The sequence below is a fragment of the Ovis aries genome, chromosome 24 (assembly GCF_016772045.2).
Source record: "Ovis aries strain OAR_USU_Benz2616 breed Rambouillet chromosome 24, ARS-UI_Ramb_v3.0, whole genome shotgun sequence".
Lineage (NCBI taxonomy): Eukaryota > Metazoa > Chordata > Mammalia > Artiodactyla > Bovidae > Ovis > Ovis aries.
In genome coordinates, this window is record NC_056077.1 from 28,448,854 (window position 1) to 28,468,877 (window position 20,024).

Sequence of the window (20,024 nt, forward strand, 5' to 3'; positions counted from 1 at the left end):
CTTTCTTTCCAAATAGCAGCATGTGCATGTAGCAACAGAAAGACGTACTTGGAGTCAGTGTAAATAGCTACTCTTTTTCCTTTTCCCAGCTCTAAAGCTCGAGTCAGGGCTATGTGCTCAGCTAATTAGGCTGAGCTGGTGGCAAAGGTTTAGCCGCTACTGTGTCAAAATTGGAGACTACTGCATATCCGGCTCTTCTTTTCCATCCAAGACAAAGCTGCTCCCGTCAGTGTACCAGATTTCCTCAGGATTGGTCAGAGGATCTTCCAACAATCCTCGGGGTATTGTCCAGTGAGCCAAGGTTTCTAGGTAAGAGTGAAAGGGGAGAGAGCCCTCAGGGGTAGGCAGGAGGGTGGCTGGATCAAGAACCTCACGAGGGGATATAGTGAGGCCTGGATTTTCCATCAGCACTACTTGATATCTGAGGATTCTTTGATCAGACATCCATAAATGGCCTCTCCCATTTAGGAGTTGTTTCACTTGGTGGCTGGTAAAAATAGTTAGTTTGCCTCAAAAAGAGAGTTTTAAAGCATCTTTTATCAGGACTGCAGTAGCTGCAAGATTTTGAAGGCAAGGAGAAATTTCTTCCCAACAAGGGAGGAGGACAGTCGGGGACCACTAGAAACTGGTGGAAAAATGTTTGTCCATCCCAGCAACAAAGTGCTCAGGTGAATCTTTTAGTAGTTGTTTTTCCTGTAGCACCCAAAATGGTATAGATTTGGGAGGAGAAGGCTCCGGAGTAGGAGGTCAGGACAGAGTAGGTAGCCCCCATATCAACCAAGAAATTCTCTGACCTACCCTGCCACATCCAGTTGCACCCTTGGCTAAGCCCCGTGATCGTTATCTGTGACAAGTAGGCTGGCTGGAGCAGGCTGCTTCAGTCCTGTTGAACCCTCGTGAGGGAAGGCTTGGCGCTTGACCTTGGGGCTCTTGCGTCTTGAGAGCAGAGTGCCACCCAATGTCCCAGTTGATGGCATTTACAGCAAGCCATTTTAGGAGACTTGTCACGGTTTGGATACTCTTTGGCCCAATAGCCCACCTATCTATAGATTAGGCATTTGCCTCATGCCTTGTCCTTCAAGGACTCAGGGTTTGCCATAGGGCCTCCCTGGAGGGCAGCCAGCATCTGGGCTTGCCTTGTCTCTTTCCTTTTCTCCTTCTGGGCCTTTGCTCCTTCTGTTCTCTGTTATAAAAGGTATTGGTGGCTGTCTGGACCGTCTTAGCTAAAGAGGCAGCAGGGTCCTGTTGCTGTAGCTGTTGTAACTTTCTTCTGATATCTGATGCACACTGGGACAGGAATTTGTCTTTTGAAATCACCTGTCTCTCATAAGAGTCTAAGTCCACATTGGTAAACTTTTGCAGGGCCTCTTTTAGCCTTTCCAGAAAGGCAGTGGGGTTCTCACTGGGCTCCTGAGTTATTGCTGAGACCCGGGCATAGCTGATTACTTTTTGCTGGGCTGCTTTCAGTCCTGCCTTCACATAGATTAGAAAATGATCCTTTTCACAGATGTGTTCAGGGTGATTATAGTTCCAATTAGGATCTGAGGAGGGGACTGCAGTTTCCCCTACTGGGTATTTACCACTTGACATGTGAAGCCCCTTTGCATATCTTTAAAACCCAAGTATGCTCAGGAGCAAATAAAGTTTGACTAAATATGACCATGATGCCCTTCCACATCAAGTCAAAGGCCAAGATAATGTGTTGGAATGTACCTATATATTTGCCTGGGTCATCTGTATAGCTTCCCAGGTCTTGTTTGATCTGTCTTAGTTCTAAGAGGGAGAAGGGCTTATGGACCCGGGTTGGTCCAAATTCTCCTCCAGTTTCAACTAAGGGACATACTCGAGCTGGCTTTTGTGGAGGGGGTGCTTCCGGATACAGGGACACGTTTGGACACAAGGAAGGAGCACCAGGCAACTCGGGAGCTGTGGGAGGTGAGCCTTCACGGGGGGCGGTGGGGGGGAGGGGTTCCTTCGCTTGGTTGTCTGTGCCTCACATCATTTGCCTAGTCGGCTCACTTTTAGGGCATACAACAATCACATACTTAAGACAGAGTTCCTTCATATCTCTCAGTCGGAAGAAAATTTGGACATAGGGGATCTCTGTCCATTCCCCCTTGTCTTCCGCATCATAATTCTAGCTGCAGGAGGGTGTTGTAACTTAAACTCCAATCCTCTGGCCAGTGATCCTTGTCCCCCAGAGGGTACTGTGGCCACACAGTGGCGCAAAAGAATTTTAAGCGACTTCTCCTTAGAGGATCAGCTCTGACAGCTTCCAGTCATCAAGGATGCATCTCAATGGTGTATGTTGGGAAGTGGATTGGTTATTTGCAACCTGAAAGACAGTCATTACAGAGAGGAAAAAAAACTAATAGGTCTCCTTCCATTTCCATGGGTGGACTTCCTTAGGGATGAGTCTTTTTGAGACTTATCTTACCCAGTACTGTTGCAACCTGAGGGCCAGGCAGGGTCAGGGTGCAGATCCTCAGGCAAGCTGAGGCATGACAGCCTCCTGGAGATGCAGGTGGGACTCCCGAGAATTGGGTCCCTGGGCTGGTCAAGGCGTGATGACCTCCTAGGACCCCTGGACTGGTGGATCTGAGAGCAGGTTGCGGCGTGACAGCCTTTCAAGTACCAGATCCCTAGGCAGGCCAAGGCATGTTGACCTCCTGAGATTCCCAGAGTGGACTTGGGTGTCCCCAAGGTCTCTAGCATGACCAGTGCTGGGTAGGATTGAGGGGTTGTAATTTTAACTCATTGTCAGTTTGTTCACTGCAGATGGGAATAGATATCATGATGTAAAGCAATCCAAGCCTGTGCCCTGAGACCGGGAACCTGGTGAAACAGTCATAAGCCTTATCCTCTTACTGCTCCAAGGGAATGTAAGTCACGAATTTTCTCCCCTAGTCCTCCATAAGAGCAGGTTAGGGTGTCTCCAGTGGTAAACATTTCATTGTCATAGACCCACTCTAGGTAATAACTAATGACACAGGAGTGGCCCTGGTAGGGGCATTAAAGTATTTTAATAACAGGCTGGGTGGAGCAATGTTGCCTACAGGGGGCAGGGTCCTGGGTGTAGGAGTTAATAATTGGCTTAAGAACAAGTTGGTAAGAGGCAACAGACCAGGTGTTCTATAAAAGTGGAGTGGAGATTTGATCCTGGGGTATGTTTGTAACTTTAGGAGAAGGGTGGTAAGGGTTTGGGCCCAAACGGCCTGCAGGGCTTAACTCCCGAAGTGGCAAACCTTATCCCTGGAAGCCCAGTTGCCTTTGAAAGGATGCCAACAGATGGGCTTCTGGCAGGCACTGTGTGCCTTTCACCTGCCCCAGCGGGCTCACTGAGAGATGCTGGTGCGGCACATGTTGTAGGAAAAGCTCTTTGGCCCAATAGCCCACCTAGTGGAAGATGAAGGTCTGAATATCTAGAGGGACGGGATATTATATAGTATTTCCCTCCCAAGGGCCAGCCATTTTCTGGTTGTCCCTCCAGAAGACTGTAAAGGCAACATTGTGGGCCCGGATGGGGATCAGGAAAAGAGCTTGAAACAGGAGGGAAGGGGGCAGGACAGAACTTTTGAAAGAATGACATAGTGCAAGGGCATCACATAAACTGATTAAAATCAGCTGGGTCCAAGATGATAAGTCAAATTGAACTAAACCTTAATCCCCAATCTGTAAAATAATGACATACCCAGAGGTGGCAGGACGGCTCCCAGACACCCTCAAAAGAAGAGTGGGTGGTTCCCCAGTGGTTGGGATGACCCTCCCACTCATTAGCATATGAATTCACCCAGCTCGCAAAACCTAGCCCAACTGCATTCCATGGCCTAAGCCCTTACACTCTGCAATGGCCCACACCCTGCAGGGTGTACTTGTCTCTGAATCATAACAAATCCACCTCTTACCTATTGCTGTGTCTCTAACTGAATTTTTGCAATCAGTGATCAGAGCCTGAGCTTCATTAGGTCCTGAAGCCAGGCATCATGGGTTTTGGCTGGGCTCAAGTCCTGGGAGAGAGGAGCTGAAGAACAGGAGGAAAAAGCAGTGGGAAAAATGTCCCAAGGAATCCCTTTTATCAGTTCAGTTCAGTTGCTCAGTCATGTCCGACTCTTTGCGACCCCATGGACTGCAGTATACCAGGCCTCCCTGTCAATCACCAACTCCCAGAGTCCACCCAAACTCATGTCCATTGAGTCGGTGATGCCATCCAGCCATCTCGTCCTCTCTCGTCCTCTTCTCCTCTTGCCTTCAATCTTTCCCAGCATCAGGGCCTTTTAAAATGAGTCAGCTCTTCCCATCAGGTGGATAAAGTACTGGAGTTTCAGCTTCAACATCAGTCCTTCCAGTGAATACTCAGGACTGATCTCCTTTAGGATGGATTGGTTTTACCTCCTTGCAGTCCGAGGGACTCTAAAGAGTCTTCTCTAACACCACAGTTCAAAAGCATCAATTCTTTGGTGCTCAGCTTTCTTTATAGTCCAACTCTCACGTCCATACAAGACTACTGGAAAACCATAGCCTTGACTAGACAGACGTTTGTTGGCAAAGTAATGTTTCTGCTTTTTAATATGCTGTCTAGGTTGGTCATAACTTTCCTTCCAAGGAGTAAGCATCTTTTAATTTCATGGCTGCAGTCAACATCTGCAGTGATATTGGAGCCAAAAAAAATAGCCACTGTTTCCACTGTTTCCCCATATATATGCCATAAAGTGATGGGACCAGATGCCATGATCTTAGTTTTCTGAATGTTGAGCTTTAAGCCAACTTTTTTACTCTCCTCTCCCTTTCACTTTCATCAAGAGGCTCTTTACTTCTTCACTTCCTGCCATAAGGGTGGTGTCATCTGCATACCTGAGATTATTGTTATTTCTGCTCGCAATCTTGATTCTAGCTTATATCCACATATATCTTATGGAAAAAAAAAACAGGGTGTGTGTGTGTGTATACATACGTATGTATAATGATAAAGTGAAATGAAAGTCACTCAGTCATGTCCAGCTCTTTGTGACCCCATGGACTCTACAGTCCATGAAATTCTCCAGGCCAGAATACAGGAGCGGGTAGCCTTTCCCTTCGCCAGGGGATCTTCCCAACACAGGAATTGAGCCCATGTCTCCTGCACTGCAGATTCTTTACCAGCTAAGCCACTGTTGAAGCCACTGTTGTAGCCACGCGTTCCGGGAAACAAACTCACTCAGAAGGACAATGCAGATAGTGGAGTGCAGTTTATTACACCGGCGGGCCCAAGGCAGAGTCTCCTCTTAGCCAAGGACCCCGACCGGCATTTGTGAAAATCTTTTATACCCCATGTGTACGTGTCTGAACCCACCACCCAAAATTCCTTGAGACTTACATAAACCAAGGAAAATACAATCCCAATAACCCCATCATTCACGTGCTGTGCTCATGTGCTCAAACAGTCAAACAATTAGCCAATAATCAATAAACCCGAGGTTACACTCCGATAGATACAGAAAAATTTATGGCCTGTCTGGAGGAAGGGGTGATAGTGTATGTTTTCTCTTAGGCGATGCGTAACCTAGATATGATCTTCAAGGTTCCCCTGTCTTGAGGGGGCCTTATCCTTCTGTTGTTGTTTTCATAGGCACTAAACACAGAGCTCAGAGTCCATTGGGAAGGTGGCTGAGCATGATCAGCATGAACAGGCCTAAGATGGAGTCCAGGCCCTATAAATTCCTTCTTCACTCTGACAGATCTTTAAAGGAAAGGTTTCGGGACTTCCTTGGTGGTCCAATGGCTAAGACTTCATGCTACCAGTGCAGGGGGTGTGGGTTTGATCCCTAGTCAAGGAGGAAGATCCCACATGCCACAAGTAAGACCTGGCACTAATAAACAAATAAATATTATAAAATAAGTAACTAGAGGAAAGTTTCAAAAGAAAAGCAGCAACTACAGACCACAGCCCATGAGAGATGGAACTCAGTAACTTCCCTGAGTTTGATAGCTTGGTCTCCCCTTTCTCCCTGTGTACACAAGTCCTTAGGATAGAAAAAGTCTGTGTGTCCACCTTCGCAAGCAGCAAAGAGGAAGTTGGTTTGATGTCCATCAGGGTTGGGGGCTTGTGAGGAGAATATTCTCCCAAGGGTGAAGTGGGTGGTGGCAGCAACTGAGGAAGAGTAAAGAGGAGGCAGGAGTGGAGAGGTTCCAGAGGAAAGCTATAGAATGCTGCGGGACCCCTAGCAGAGCCAGGGTGTGGTTTTAGAATGGCTTTCAGGCTGAAAAACTGGGGGAGGAGAGCTCAATTCAGAAAAATGGGGAGGATATGATTTCCCTGGTGGTTCAGTGCTTAAGACTCTACCTTCCAATGCAGGGGGCACAGGTTCGATCCCTGGTTGGGAACTAACATACCACATGCCGTGAGGTGAGACCTAAGATTAAAAAAAAAAAAAAATGGGGAGGATAGAGAAAAACAGAGCTTGGATCTGGTAAAAGAGCAAATTTAGAGTAAATGGGGACGATGAAAATTAGAGGAGATGGTAGGCTGGGAGGAATCTCAGAAGTCTTGGGTAAGAGAAAATGAAAAGCATCTAGACCATGATCCAGTAAGTGAGTCACCACAGGTCATGGAAAGGTAGATAAAGTCAAGGTGGTCACGAACAAAGGCCCAGGATCGGAAGGCCACTGGTCGGGACAGGAGGTTCGATGGAGAGGGGACCCGAGCCAAGGACCAAATCACTCAGTGAATTTGGGGCCTGTGTGTATGTGGAGGAAGGAACCGGAGGCCAAGAGATGTGAAGATAAAGGTATTGGGAAAAAGAGAATTCCTTCATGATCTCATGGTTGAGACTCTGCTCTTTCACTGTTGAGGGCCTCGGTTCCATCCCTGGTTGGGGAATTAAGATTCTAGAAGCCACGTGGTGTGGCTAAGAAACAAAGAAACAAAACTCTGAAATGATCACTAAGAATGAGAGTGACGGGGAAGTGGGAAGAGTTAACTAGTCAGGGTGGAAGGGCTTCCAGACAGAGGGAGGGTCCTAAGCCAGGGCCCAGAAGCCAGCAGGAGCATGGTGAGTTCTGGAACTCAGAGCCAGGGATCAGGGAGACCAGTCAGACCACAACAGACTATACTATGGGGTCTGTGCTTATTCTCAAGGAGATGGTGACCTGCTCATTCATCCTCTTTGTCCCCTCTACTCATAACACAGGGTGTCTTAGGGCTAATCTTGAGATCTGTTATCCACCTGCCCTCCTGTCTTTGGTGACCTCATCCATTCTCACTGCTGGCAACTCCCAAAATTTCATCTGCAGATTCAGCTTATGCACGGCTGCAGAATGAAGGGGGAAGGGAACTGGCCCGTGGACTTCACCCTGCAGGGTCTGGTTGTCAGGGTCATGCATTGGGAAACCAAGTTCCCTCTGATCTCTATCAAACAGCAGAAAGTCAACTTTCGAGTAATTAAGTATATACAGGTTGACTCTCAAATGGAAAATCAATTGATTAATTTATAGAAGCAGATCTACTTTATTTGTGCCCATTTGCAAACTTTAAAATGGTTATTGGTTTCTTTCTTGGTGGTGCTAACAGGAAAGAATCTGCCTGCCAAAGAAGGAGGTGCAAGAGAGCAGGGTGTGACTCCTGGGTCAGGGAGGTGGCCTTGGATAAAAATGGCAACCCACTCCAGTATTACTGCCTGGAAGATCCCATGGAGAGAGGAGACTGGCGGGCTATAGCATGTGGGGTTGCAAAGAGTTGGACACGGCTGAGTGACTGAGTGGGTGCTTGTGCGTGCACGTTCACACATGTAGACACACACACATACAGAAGCAGATCAACTTTAGTTATTTGTGCCCATTTGCTAGTTTTAAAAAGATCATAGTTATCTTTTTTTTTTCATGTGGACCATTTTTTATTGTGAAGGCTTTATTGAATCTGTTACATTATTGCTTCTGTTTAATGTTTTGGTTTTTTGCCCTAGAGGCAGGTGGGTTACTAACTCCTGGACCAGGGATCAAACACACACACCCTGCATTGCAGGGGAAGTCTTAACCACCGGAACTTCAGGCAACTCCCCACTGTTTTGATTCTGATTATAAAATTAATGCATGTTCATGTTGGAAATTTTCAAAAACTCAGAACATATGAAGAATAAAATGGAAATCACCTGTAACACTGATAATAACACTTCACATCTATCTACAGCTGTGTGGATTTAATTTTAGCACTACTAGGATCATACAGTCAGAGAAGGCAGTGGCAACCCACTCCAGTACTCTTGCCTGGAAAACCCCATGGATGGAGGAGCCTGGTAGGCTGCAGTCCATGGGGTCGCTAACTGTCAGACACAACTGAGTGACCTCACTTTCACTTTTCACTTTCATGCATTGGAAAAGGAAATGGCAACCCACTCCAGTGTTCCTGCCTGGAGAATCCCAGGAACGGCAGAGCCTGGTGGGCTGCCGTCTATGGGGTTGCACAGAGTTGGACACGACTGAGGCGACTTAACAGCAGCAGCAGCAACAGCAGCAGCAGCAACAGCAGCAGCAGCAGCACGATCATACAGTATAAACTTTTGCATCTTACTTTTTCTTATTTTTATATTGTAAGCATTTGGGGGAAAAAAATCTTTCAGTCCAGTTCAGTTAAGTCGCTCAGTCATGTCCGACTCTTTGCAACCCCATGAATCGCAGGACACCAGGCCTCCCTGTCCATCACCAACTCCCGGAGTTCACTCAGACTCTCGTCCATCAAGTCAGTGATGCCATCCAGCCATCTCATCCTCTGTCGTCCCCTTCTTCTCCTGCCCCCAAACCCTCCCAGCATCAGAGTCTTTTCCAATGACTCAACTCATCGCATGAGGTGGCCAAAGTACTGGAGTTTCAGCTTTAGCATCATTCCTTCAAAAGAACACACAGGACTGATCTCCTTGCCCTCCAAGGGACTCTCAAGAGTTGTCTCCAACACCACAGCTCAAAAGCATCAATTCTTCGGCGCTCAGCCTTCTTCACAGTCCAACTCTCACATCCATACATGACCACAGGAAAAACCATAGCCTTGACTAGATGGACCTTAGTCGGCAAAGTAATGTTTCTGCTTTTGAATATGCTATCTAGGTTGGTCATAAATTTTCCTCCTGGGAGTAAGCGTCTCTTAATTTCATGGCTGCAGTCACCATCTGCAGTGATTTTGGAGCCCCCCAAAATAAAGTCAGACACTGTTTCCACTGTTTCCCCATCTATTTCCCATGAAGTGATGGGACCAGATGCCATGGTCTTCGTTTTCTGAATGTTAAGCTTTAAGCCAACTTTTTCGCTCTCCTCTTTCACTTTCATCAAGAGGCTTTTTAGCTCCTCTTCACTTTCTGCCATAAGGGTGGTGTCATCTGCATATCTGAGGTTTTTGATATTTCTCCCAGCAATCTTGATTCCAGCTTGTGCTTCTTCCAGCCCAGCGTTTCTCATGAGGTACTCTGCATATAAGTTAAATAAGCGGGTGACAATATACAGCCTTGACGTACTCCTTTTCCTATTTGGAACCAGTCTGTTCCATGTACAGTTCTAACTGTTCCTTCCTGACCGGCATACAGGTTTCTCAAGAGGCAAGCAAGGTGGTCTAGTATTCCCATCTCTTTCAGAATTTTCCGCAGTTTATTGTGATCCACACAGTCAAAGGCTTTGGCTTAGTCAATAAAGCAGAAATAGATGTTTTCTTGCTTATTCAATGATCCAATGGATGTTGGCAATTTGATCTCTGGTTCCTCTGCCTTTTCTAAACCCAGCTTGAACATCAGGGAGTTCACGGTTCACATATTGCTGAAGCCTGGCTTGGAGAATTTTGAGCATTACTTTACTAGTGTGTGAGATGAGTGCAATTGTGTGGTAGTTTGAGCATTCTTTGGCATTGCCTTTCTTTGGGATTGGAATGAAAACTGACCTTTTCCTCTTTTTTCAGTCCTTGCCGCTCAGCCCTCATCAGAGGAAGAAAGGCGCGGGGGAGCCGGGCACGTGCCCCACTCACAGTTTCCTCTGAAAGCAGCCCCGGCTCCCCGGCCAGCCTTCCTCCCGGTGGCAGTCAGTTGATCATCTTCCTCTTAGTTAGGGTCTCATTTCTGGACATCCTTCTTGCCCCAGGCTGGCTGTGGCCCTGGGCACACCACTTTCCATGGAGCCCCGAGTGCCCGCTGCCCTGAGAAAGAACTTCTGCTCCCACCAGACCTCAGACACAAAGCCTCCTAGCTGTTGCTGTCATCAGAAAGTTATCCATTCATTCAGTCAGTATTTACTGGGTCCTCACTGTGTGGCAGGGCGTGGGCCAGCCACTGGGCATACAGCTGTGAGGGGCAGGGAATCCCGCTTCCTCCAAGCTCCCGTGTCCCATCTGTGTTTTCAGGAAGCTCTTCCCCAAGCTGCTTCCAGATTCACTGAGCTGTCTGTCCACTCCTGCCTTGCCTTCTTCCTGAGGTATTCAGGGTCAAGAGGTTCAAGGGGTTCCTTGTGGGGCTCAGATTCTGCCAGGATGTCCAGAGGTTGTATCCCATGGGTCCTGTCTCCCCCAAAGGCCTTCCCTGACCCGAAGATAGCTCCCTGCCCCTCTCCCCACTCTCTACATAGAACTGCTCACTGACAGCGGAGGCCTTGTTCAGTGTCCTATTCCCAGGGCCTAGAACACCATGTGGGTGTTCCCTGTGCACCCCTGAGAGAGTGAGTGAGTGAGTGAGTGACTGGGTCTGCTTCATGGAGTTGTAAAAATTAAATGAGTCCATAGAGACACTGGTGAGTTGCTGGTAGGGTGGTCTGGAATCTGGGAGGGTCTGGGAGACGTCTTTTTTTTTTTTTTTTTAATATTTTAACATGCAGCCATATAAATATTTGGCTGCATCCAGTCTTGTGCTGCTTGGGCTTAGTTGCCCTGCAGCATGTGGAATCTTCCCAGACCAGGGATCGAACCTGTGTCCATACATTGCAAAGCAGATTCCCACCTCTGGGCCACCAGGAAAGGCCCTGGGGAGAAATCATTTTGTCCAGCGTTGTCCTGCAGGCAGAATTGCTGGGGGACCTGGCCCCTTAGTTTCCTGGGTGGTCTGGACCTGATTCCCGCCCTTGTCTCCTCAGTCGGGCCCTACCCTGGACATGCCGGTGCCGTCCAGCTTCAACGACGTGGGCCAGGATGGGCAGCTGCGGAGTTTTGTCGGCTGGGTGTGGTATGAACGGGAGATCACGCTGCCCCAGCGGTGGGCGGAAGGCCTGGGCACGAGAGTGGTTCTGAGGCTCGGCAGCGCCCACTACTATGCCATCGTGGTCAGTGTGGCGGGCGGTGGGCAGAGCGGGTGTCCAGGCGCGGGGCGGGGCGGCGGATGGGCTGTGCCGGGGAGCCTGCTCCCAGCCCCCACCTGACAGCCCGCCTCTGGGGCACATGTGGGGGCAGGGCACATCTAAGGCCCCAAGCTAGGGTTTGTGCCCTGGGTGGCGGAGAGTGGTCTCGTCTATTTCCCTGGAGCCCCATTCTTCCACTCATGAGGTCGGTGGCAGCTGGCAGAACCCTCAGCCCGCCCCACTCTGCCCGCTTCCCTCATCCTGCACTTGTGTGTGAGGGTGTGCTGGAAACGGCCAGGCCCCACCCCCGCTTGTCTCTCTGTATCTGCAGTGGGTGAATGGGGTCCACGTGGTCGAGCACGAGGGGGGCCATCTCCCCTTCGAGGCTGACATCAGCAAGCTGGTCCAGAGCGGGCCCCTGTCCTCCTGCCGCATCACCATCGCCATCAACAACACGCTGTCCCCCCACACCCTGCCGCCTGGGACCATCCTCTACAAGACGGACCCCTCCATGTGAGCAGCACCTTGCCCAGCCCCTGCCCCCACCCCCACTCCCCACCCTGCCCAGACGTCTTCCCACCAAGGGACAGGGTGCCTTCAGCAGAGGTGAGGCCCTGGCTCTTGGAGGCCAGGGAGACATCTGCGTTGAGATCAAAGGATTCGGGACAAGGCCACTGTCTCCTTGCTCCGTCCTAGGTACCCCAAGGGTTACTTTGTCCAGAACACAAAGTTTGACTTCTTCAACTACGCGGGACTGCATCGGTCTGTGGTCCTCTACACCACACCTACCACCTACATCGATGACATTACCGTCACCACTGACGTGGACCAAGACATTGGTGAGGCTCCTGCCAGGATCTGCCCTCAGCCAGGCCCAGAGTGGCTTGGTTCCCTGTTTGGAAAGATCCCCTTGGAGACAGGCTCTCCCATCCCTCCTCAAGGTGCTCTCACCTGTAGGACCCCAGGTCACGTCCCCCCACCTTCTCTCTCATCTGATCTCTCCTGTAGGGCGGGTGAATTAAAGGATTGTTGTCCAGGGCAGTGACCACTTCCAACTGGATGTTTGTCTTCTGGATGAGGAAGGCAAAGTCCTGGCCAAGGGGGCAGGGGTCCAGGGCCAGCTGCAGGTGCCCAGTGCCCACCTCTGGTGGCCGTACCTGATGCAGGAGCACCCTGCCTACCTGTACTCGTTGGAGGTAATGGTGGTGAGGATTGGGCTGGGGGAGGCTGTTTGTCCCCATCCAGCAGCCCTAGCTTCAGCAGGCCTGGTCAGGTCAGCTTCCTGGTCCATTGGACTGAAGAGTCCCCAGCCTGATTCTTTCAGTCATTGGTGGGGTGGCTGAGTTGGAAGAGGAGGCCCCGGGGCAGTGTGGGCAAAAGTTTCTTCTTTCTCACAGCAGATGTAATTTCTGCCTCTCTCCACTTGCAGACCCAGAGGTGGGCCACAGTGATTAGCCAGGGGCTGTCCTGGGAAGCTCAGGCTGCAGTGGGGCTCAGGCCCGTCAGGCTGCCTCACACTCAGTGCTCGGCTTTCACAGGTGAAGATGATGGCGCAGACAGCCGTGGGGCCCGTGTCTGACTTCTACACCCTCCCGGTGGGGATCCGCACCGTGGCCGTCACCGAGAGCCAGTTCCTCATCAATGGGAAGCCGTTCTATTTCCAAGGGGTCAACAAGCATGAGGATGCAGACGTGAGTAGGGGCTCCTGGGTCCCTGTTTCTCGCCATCCGCTTCCCCGCGGCCCCTGGAGTGCCTGAGGGCAGCTCATAGCAAACCGCCCCAAACCACTGCCTGTCTTTGGCCTGGATAGCGGGCTGATGGGGTGACTCCGGCGGGCCCAGCTCTTGGAGGAAACGTGTCTGGGATGGGGTCGAGGGCAGGGGCTCACCCATCTCTGCTGTCCCCCAGATCCGAGGGAAGGGCTTTGACTGGCCGCTGCTGGTGAAGGACTTCAACCTGCTTCGCTGGCTGGGCGCCAACGCCTTCCGCACCAGCAGCCACTACCCCTACGCGGAGGAGGTGCTGCAGCTCTGTGACCGCTACGGGATCGTGGTCATCGACGAGAGCCCCGGCGTGGGCATCGCGCTGGTGTGAGTGCCCGCTGCCTGCACTGCGCGGCCCCCCCAGCTCGGCAGCCTGTGCATGCATGCTGTCGCTCAGTCATGTCTGACTCTGGGACTCCATGGACTGTGGCCCGGCAGGCTCCTCTGTCTATGGGATTCTCCAGGCCAGAATACGAGTGGGTTGCCATTTCCTTCCTCAGAGGATCTTCCCGACCCAAGGATCCAACTTGCATTTATTACATTGGGAGGCGGGTTCTTTACCACTGAGTCATCAGGGAAGCCCAGAGTTTCTACAAGAGGGAAAGAAAATCAGACTGACCTGCTCCCTCTCCTCCCTTGGCCCCCAGGGAGAGCTTCAGCAACGTGTCTCTGCAGCACCACCTGGAGGTGATGGAGGAAATGATCCGCAGGGACAAGAATCACCCGGCCGTTGTAATGTGGTCCGTGGCCAATGAGCCGGCTTCCTTCCTGAAACCGGCTGGTTACTACTTCAAGTGAGTGTTCCGGCCTTGCCTGGGCTGGGTCCTGGGTGAGACCGCAGCCTGCGGGGCCAGCTCAGCCTTGCCTGGGAGCCATGGGAGAGTGGCGGTGGGCCCTGCAGTGCGTGTGGGCGGCTCCCAGCCCAGGTGCATCCATCTCTGGTCAATTCAGGGGACAAGGTACCCACCCACCCAGATCATTTCAGCCAAGTGTCTCCTTGACACCCCTGAAATGAAATGCAGAGTTAACCTACCTACTTATACATGCAACTTCAAATTAAAGAAAAAAGATAGTGACCTGGCCTGACTGACATTTGTCAAAGAATACATAAATGTGTGAGCCTGACTCTCCAGAAGGGCTGCTGAAGGAGTCAGGCGCTTGCACCTTCTGTGAAACTCCCTGAAAACACAGCTGCAGAAGCTGATGACAGGGCTGGAAAGCGTAGCCGGCAACTCTGGTGCCGCGAGCAGCATTTCCTTCTGTTCTGCTCTTTTCTGAGGCTCTGAGCCATGGCCAATAGAGTTCCAGTCAAATCCAAGCCCTGATCTTATTTAGTCGCTAAGTCGTGTCCAAATCTCTGCGACCTCATAGCCCACCAGGCTCCTCTGTCCTTGGGATTTCCCAGGCAAGAATACTGGAGTGGGTTGCCATTTCCTTCTCCAGGGGATCTTCCTGACCCAGGGATCAAGGCCGCGTCTTCCGCTTGGCAGGCGGGTCTTCACCACCAAGCCACCTGGGTCTTCCTTTGATTTTTATGGTGTCTCCATTCCTGGGAAATTTAGTACATGTTAGAACTGCACAAAACCAGTTTGCAATGCTTTTGAGTTCACCTGTAAAGGGGCTTTAAGTTTTATAAAGCTGACTTACCTAGGCATATAATTATAAACAGATTTTCAAACACGTGCATATTCTGACTATCCTAAAGTTACGTTGTTAGACAGGACCAGGTCACCTGAAGTTAATTGTCCGTTCACTGCATACCCACCCCCCAGGCATTGTCCTGCGCAGACACCTCACACAGGGTCCATCTCCCCACAGTGGGCCAGCCTCCTGGCATGTTCTTGGATCCTTCTCTTTCTTCCCATCCTGCAGTTGTAGCATAGCCAGGTGTGGAGAATTATTTCACTTACTGCGGACGCAGCAGAGGCCATGGAAATACTCCCTAGGAGACACTGCCTGCATCCCCCTGTCCTGGATGGAGGCTCTGTGTATTGGACCTTCCTGGGCAAAGACGAGCTCTGGACACACAGCTGGAGGTCGGGTTGGGCAAAAAGTTCGTTTGTATTTTTTCATAACATTGTTCAAACAATCGAATGAATTTTCTGGCCAAGCCAGTACTTGCCTATTTAAGTCTCTAGTGAGTGCCCAGTGCACAGCTTGCCTCCCAGGACACGCTCCCTAGTGATGTGTTGTATTAATACTCATCCTAACCTGCACAACATCCTAGTTTCGTCAGAGATGAGGAAACTTGCTTTTGGCAGCGCCCAGCTCAGAGATCTAGGTTGTGCCTCATCTATTGAGGATGGCCCCTCTGGGGGACGGGTGGGGGGCTAAGATCTGGGGAGGGAGGAAGAGAGAATGATGTCAGGAAACATGATGTCTCGAGGAACATGTTTACTTACCTGAAATGCCCTAGAAGACAGGGAAGAGAGCCGTGTCGTGGCGGTGTTTAGTCTGGGAAGATGGGAAGGAGGGGATTCAGGAGGGGTGCCTGAGGCCTTCCTCAGAGTGATGGCACCATGTCTTCTGCCCTCCGTGGACAGGACGCTGATTGCCCATACTAAAGCCTTGGACCCCTCCCGGCCCGTGACCTTTGTGACCAACACCAACTATGAAGCAGACCTGGGGGTGAGCCTGGGGGTCTCTGCGCATCTTCCTTCCGCCTGTCCTCTTGTCCTGCCCTGATGCTTGCTGAGATGAGCTGCTGGGAGGGACCACGAGCAGCCAGTCTGACCGTTTCCATAGATGGTCTTTGGGTTAAAGAGAACTGCCAGGGAGTGATTTGCCAGGCAGTGTAGTTTCTCGACACTAAGGAGGTCAGGCATAGGAAGGTCGAATTCCTTCTCAGTTCATTTTCAATTCATTGATATCTCTACACTTTGATTTAATTTTATGCCCCCAAGTTTCATATGCTCAGAAAAGGGCAGAGGTTTAAGGGAGCTTAAAGTCATCATTGACTTGTCTTTCTCCAACTCGGCTGATTGTTGGAGCCACAAATGGAAGCTTTTTGAAAGTACAGAGGTCCAGATTTTGTGATTCTGATTTATAATGTCCAGGGTAGGAATCTGTGTTTTAAAAAAAACTCCTCAGTGATTCCAGGCATCAGTCAGCTTTGGGAACCACGGCTGAGATCCAGGGTCGGGGGGACTGAAAATTGAAGGGAGAGGCTCACCCAGCCGGTTGGACCCCATGGCTCCTCTCACGGTCCCTGGGCACAGCAGCCCCTCAGAAACTGTGTTGAGTTGTTGCACAAAAGCTGTAAAACAGGAGCAAGAAGATACTTCACTGGGGCACTGAGGCCAGTCCTAAGAAGTGCTCCAGAAAGGGAAATCCTCTCGAGAAAGGGAGGATAAGAAAACCCCGTTCAAGTGTAGGTGTGAGCACTGTCATTGTCACATGGACCCGATGGTTTGCAGCCCCAGTGATCCGGTGCCATCCCTTCAAAGGAACACGACTGTGGTGGAACACCATGGGGCACAGGCAGACCTGGGCGTCTCAAAGTCTCAGTGGCATCCCTTTCTGCTCTGGTGGGCAAGGGAGCCTGTGCTGGTGCCCCCAGAAGGTTGCCAGGCTCACCCGCTGGGATGTGTGAGCTGTGGTCACGTGCCCACCCAGAGGTGCCGCTTCCCAGCGGCATCTTTCTGCCCCAAGCTCAGAAGGGTACTGCAGTCCCTTGGGAGAGATGGACCGCATGGGTCCCAGTGCAGACTCTGCAGGCGAGCGTGGGTTCAGGTGAGCTTTGCGGTCCACCGAGCAGCGCATTGCTCAGATTCACGGCGGTGCTGCCCCCAACCTGGGCTGCCCTCCTAGGAGGGAACTGTCCAGTCTCTTTAGGGCCCATGACAGTAGCTCAGAAAGGGGACTCGGGAGGCTCTGTGAGGAGAAAAACTGCCTTCGGCCCTCAGTTGCGCCAAGGGGATGACTAATGACAGGAGCGCAACCTAGAGATGAAGGAAGTCCAGTCTGGATGGGCTCCCCTGGGCTGGCGTGCCTGGGGCCAGCTCTGCCTCTCATCGCCCTCCCGGAGCCCGGCTGCAGCCAGGTCAGGGGTGCCAGCCCAGAACGAGAGGCTGGCTCCCTTCACTCGTGATCTGTGTGAACAGTTACTACTCCTGGTACCACGACTATGGGCACATGGAGGTGATTCAGCTGCAGTTGGCAACCCAGTTCGAGAACTGGTATAAGGCCTACCAGAAGCCGATGATTCAGAGCGAGTACGGAGCGGATGCCATTGAAGGCTTTCACGAGGTAAGTGCGTCGAAGACGGGGGTTATTTTTCCCCTCTCTCGGACACTGATGTCAGTCATCACTGCCCCAGGCTAGAGATCTGCCTCCTTCCTCTTCCCTCCCTTGTCCTGGCCACCTCCCACAGCTTACCAGGCTGGCCCTAAGCTGCCTCTCCACACGGCCGGCCTGGACTCAGCCTCTGTTCCATGTGCGTGGTCCTCAGGTAGCCTCCCACAGGCTGCCCAAGTGGTCCCTGGAACAAATCCAAGCCTTGTCCTGTCCCTGGCTTCCCCTGATGCCACAGATGAAGCTCTAATCTGTGCTCGGGGCTGTCCGTGCCCTCTGCCCTCTGCCCTCTCCCAGGCCTTCAGTCCCGGATCCTGGTCTGTTCTGTTTGTTCAGCAAGCCCTTCTTAGCTCCACCATCACCAGCTAATGGAACTCAACTCCGCGCTCATGCTTCAGCTCAGGTGTCCACTCTTTGGGGAGGAGGACGCCACCTCACTGGGCAGAGGAACACTGTGAGCTCTCACGGTCCCTGGTTCTCTCTGTGACCAGACCGGGGGCTCCAGGAGGGAGATTAAACTGTTTCCCTTGGCTTCCTAAGCACTCCGCAGTTGTATCTGCAGTGCATCCTGTATAATAGCATTTTAATCCTCCTCGTCAGGAAGGAGGACCAAAGCCAACAGGGGTTGGTTCTGTTGTCAGATGACTGCAGTGCTGCCTCCTCGCGCGTCAAAGACCAGCACCCCCCACACATTCCCATGAGATGAAAACGCAGACCTTATGCTCTGAGAACATTTCAAAGATCATTATATCTCAGCACACGACAGACGTGAGCTCTTCTCTGGAGACTGAGTCCATAGATGTGGGCTCTGCTTTGCTCCCTCCTCACCTGGCAGGTCTCAGCTTCAGTGAAGCTTTCTGTGGCAAATCATGTATCTGATGAGGGGTTAATACCCAAAATACATAAAGAACTCATACAGTGCAATAGCAAAAAATCAAACAATCTGACTTTTAAAATGGGCAGAGGAACTAAGTAGACATTTTTTCAAAGAAGACACAGTTGGCCAATACATATTTGAAGGTGTTCAACATCACTAGTCATCAGGGAAATGCAAATCAAAACCCCAGTGAGATATCACCTCACACCTGTTAGAATGGCTACTATCAAAAAGACAAGAAATGAGTGTTGGTAAAGATGCGGAGAAAAGAGAACACTTGCTGGTGAGAATGCTTTTTGGTGTAGCCACTGTGGAAAACAGTATGGAGCTTTCTTAAGCAACTAAAAATAGAACCACCACACGGTCCGGCAGTTCTACGACTGGGTATTTATCCAAAGAAAACAAAAACACTAACTGAGAAAGATGTACCCTTATCTTCACTGTAGCATTATTTACAACAGCCAAGACATGGAAGCAAACTAAAATGTCCATCAGTGGGTGAATGGGTAAAGAAAACTTGGCATATAATAGGTTAGTCCACCGTAAAAAAGACTGGAAGTTTGCTATGTGTAACACCATGGATAGAACTTAAGGGCATGATGCTAAACAAAATAAGTCAGAAAAAGATAGATACTGTATGATCTCACTTATGTGTGAGATCTAAAACAACAACAAATAACAAATGAACCAAAGAACTGAGTTCATGGGTACAGAGAATAGATTGGTGGTTGCCTCAGGGAGGGAGGGAGCAAAATTGGTGAAGGGAGCAAAAGGCACAGATTTCCAGTTATAGAATGAATAAACCCTGAGGGTGTAATGTACAGTATGCTGGCTACAGTTAAGAATACTGTATTGTATATTTGAAAGTAGCTAGGCAAGTGGCTCTTCAAAGTTCTCATCACAAGAAAACAAGATGCTGTGAACTTGTGTACGGTGACGGCTGTTAACCCGGCTTGTTATGGTGATCACTCTGCAATACATGCAGATATCAAGTCGATGCATGGAACCCCTAAAGTGGCAGGTCAGTTATGCCTCGTAAAGGACATAATATGCCTTCAATAAATTATATTTTCATTTTATTTTTAAGTAAATTATATTTTTAAGAGATTCCATGGCTGTAACTTTTTTTTTAAAGAAGAAACTAACAAATGTTGATGAGAATGTAGAGATTTGGGAACACTTGTATACTGCTGGTGGATAAAAAGGTGCAGTCATGGAGGAAAACAATTTGTTGGTTCCTCAAAAAGTGAAACGTGTTACAAAAGCCAGGACATGGAAGCAACCTAGATGTCCATCGGCAGACAAATGGAAAAGAAAGCGGTGGTACATATACACAATGGAATATTACTCAGCTATTAAAAACAATGCATTTGAGTCAGTTCTAATGAGGTGGATGAAACTGGAGCCTATTATACACAGCGAAGTAAGTCAGAAAGAAAGACACCAATACAGTGTATTAATGCATATCTATGGAATTTAGAAAGATGGTAATGATGACCGTATGTGTGAGACAGCCAAAGAGACACAGATGTAAAGAACAGACTTTTGGACTCTGTGGGAGAAGGCGAGGGTGGGATGACTTGAGGGAATAGCATTGAAATGTATATCATCATATGTGAAACAGATCGCCAGTCCAGGTTCGATGCATGAGACAGGGTGCTCAGGGCTGGTGCACTGGCATGACCCTGAGGGATGGGATGGGGAGGGAGGTTGGGGGGGGGTGGTTCAGGATGGGGAACACATGTACACCCATGGCTGATTCATGTGAATGTATGGCAAAAACCACTACAATATTGTAATTAGCCTCCAATTAAAATAAA

At 50.1% G+C, this 20,024-nt stretch overlaps 1 protein-coding gene across 1 annotated transcript in view; it reads left to right on the plus strand.

Annotated features, from left to right (window-relative positions):
• Nucleotides 1-19,635, plus strand: part of LOC105605805 (beta-glucuronidase-like) — a 53,569-nt gene extending 33,934 nt beyond the window's left edge. Inside the window, 9 exon segments of the mRNA XM_060405858.1 lie at nucleotides 11,071-11,159; nucleotides 11,603-11,784; nucleotides 11,968-12,110; nucleotides 12,280-12,467; nucleotides 12,810-12,962; nucleotides 13,180-13,361; nucleotides 13,682-13,828; nucleotides 15,578-17,282; nucleotides 17,625-19,635. Coding sequence (XP_060261841.1) covers nucleotides 11,071-11,159; nucleotides 11,603-11,784; nucleotides 11,968-12,110; nucleotides 12,280-12,467; nucleotides 12,810-12,962; nucleotides 13,180-13,361; nucleotides 13,682-13,828; nucleotides 15,578-15,719 — 1,226 coding nt within the window. The 3' untranslated portion in view covers nucleotides 15,720-17,282; nucleotides 17,625-19,635.
• The last annotated feature ends 389 nt before the right edge of the window (nucleotides 19,636-20,024 follow it).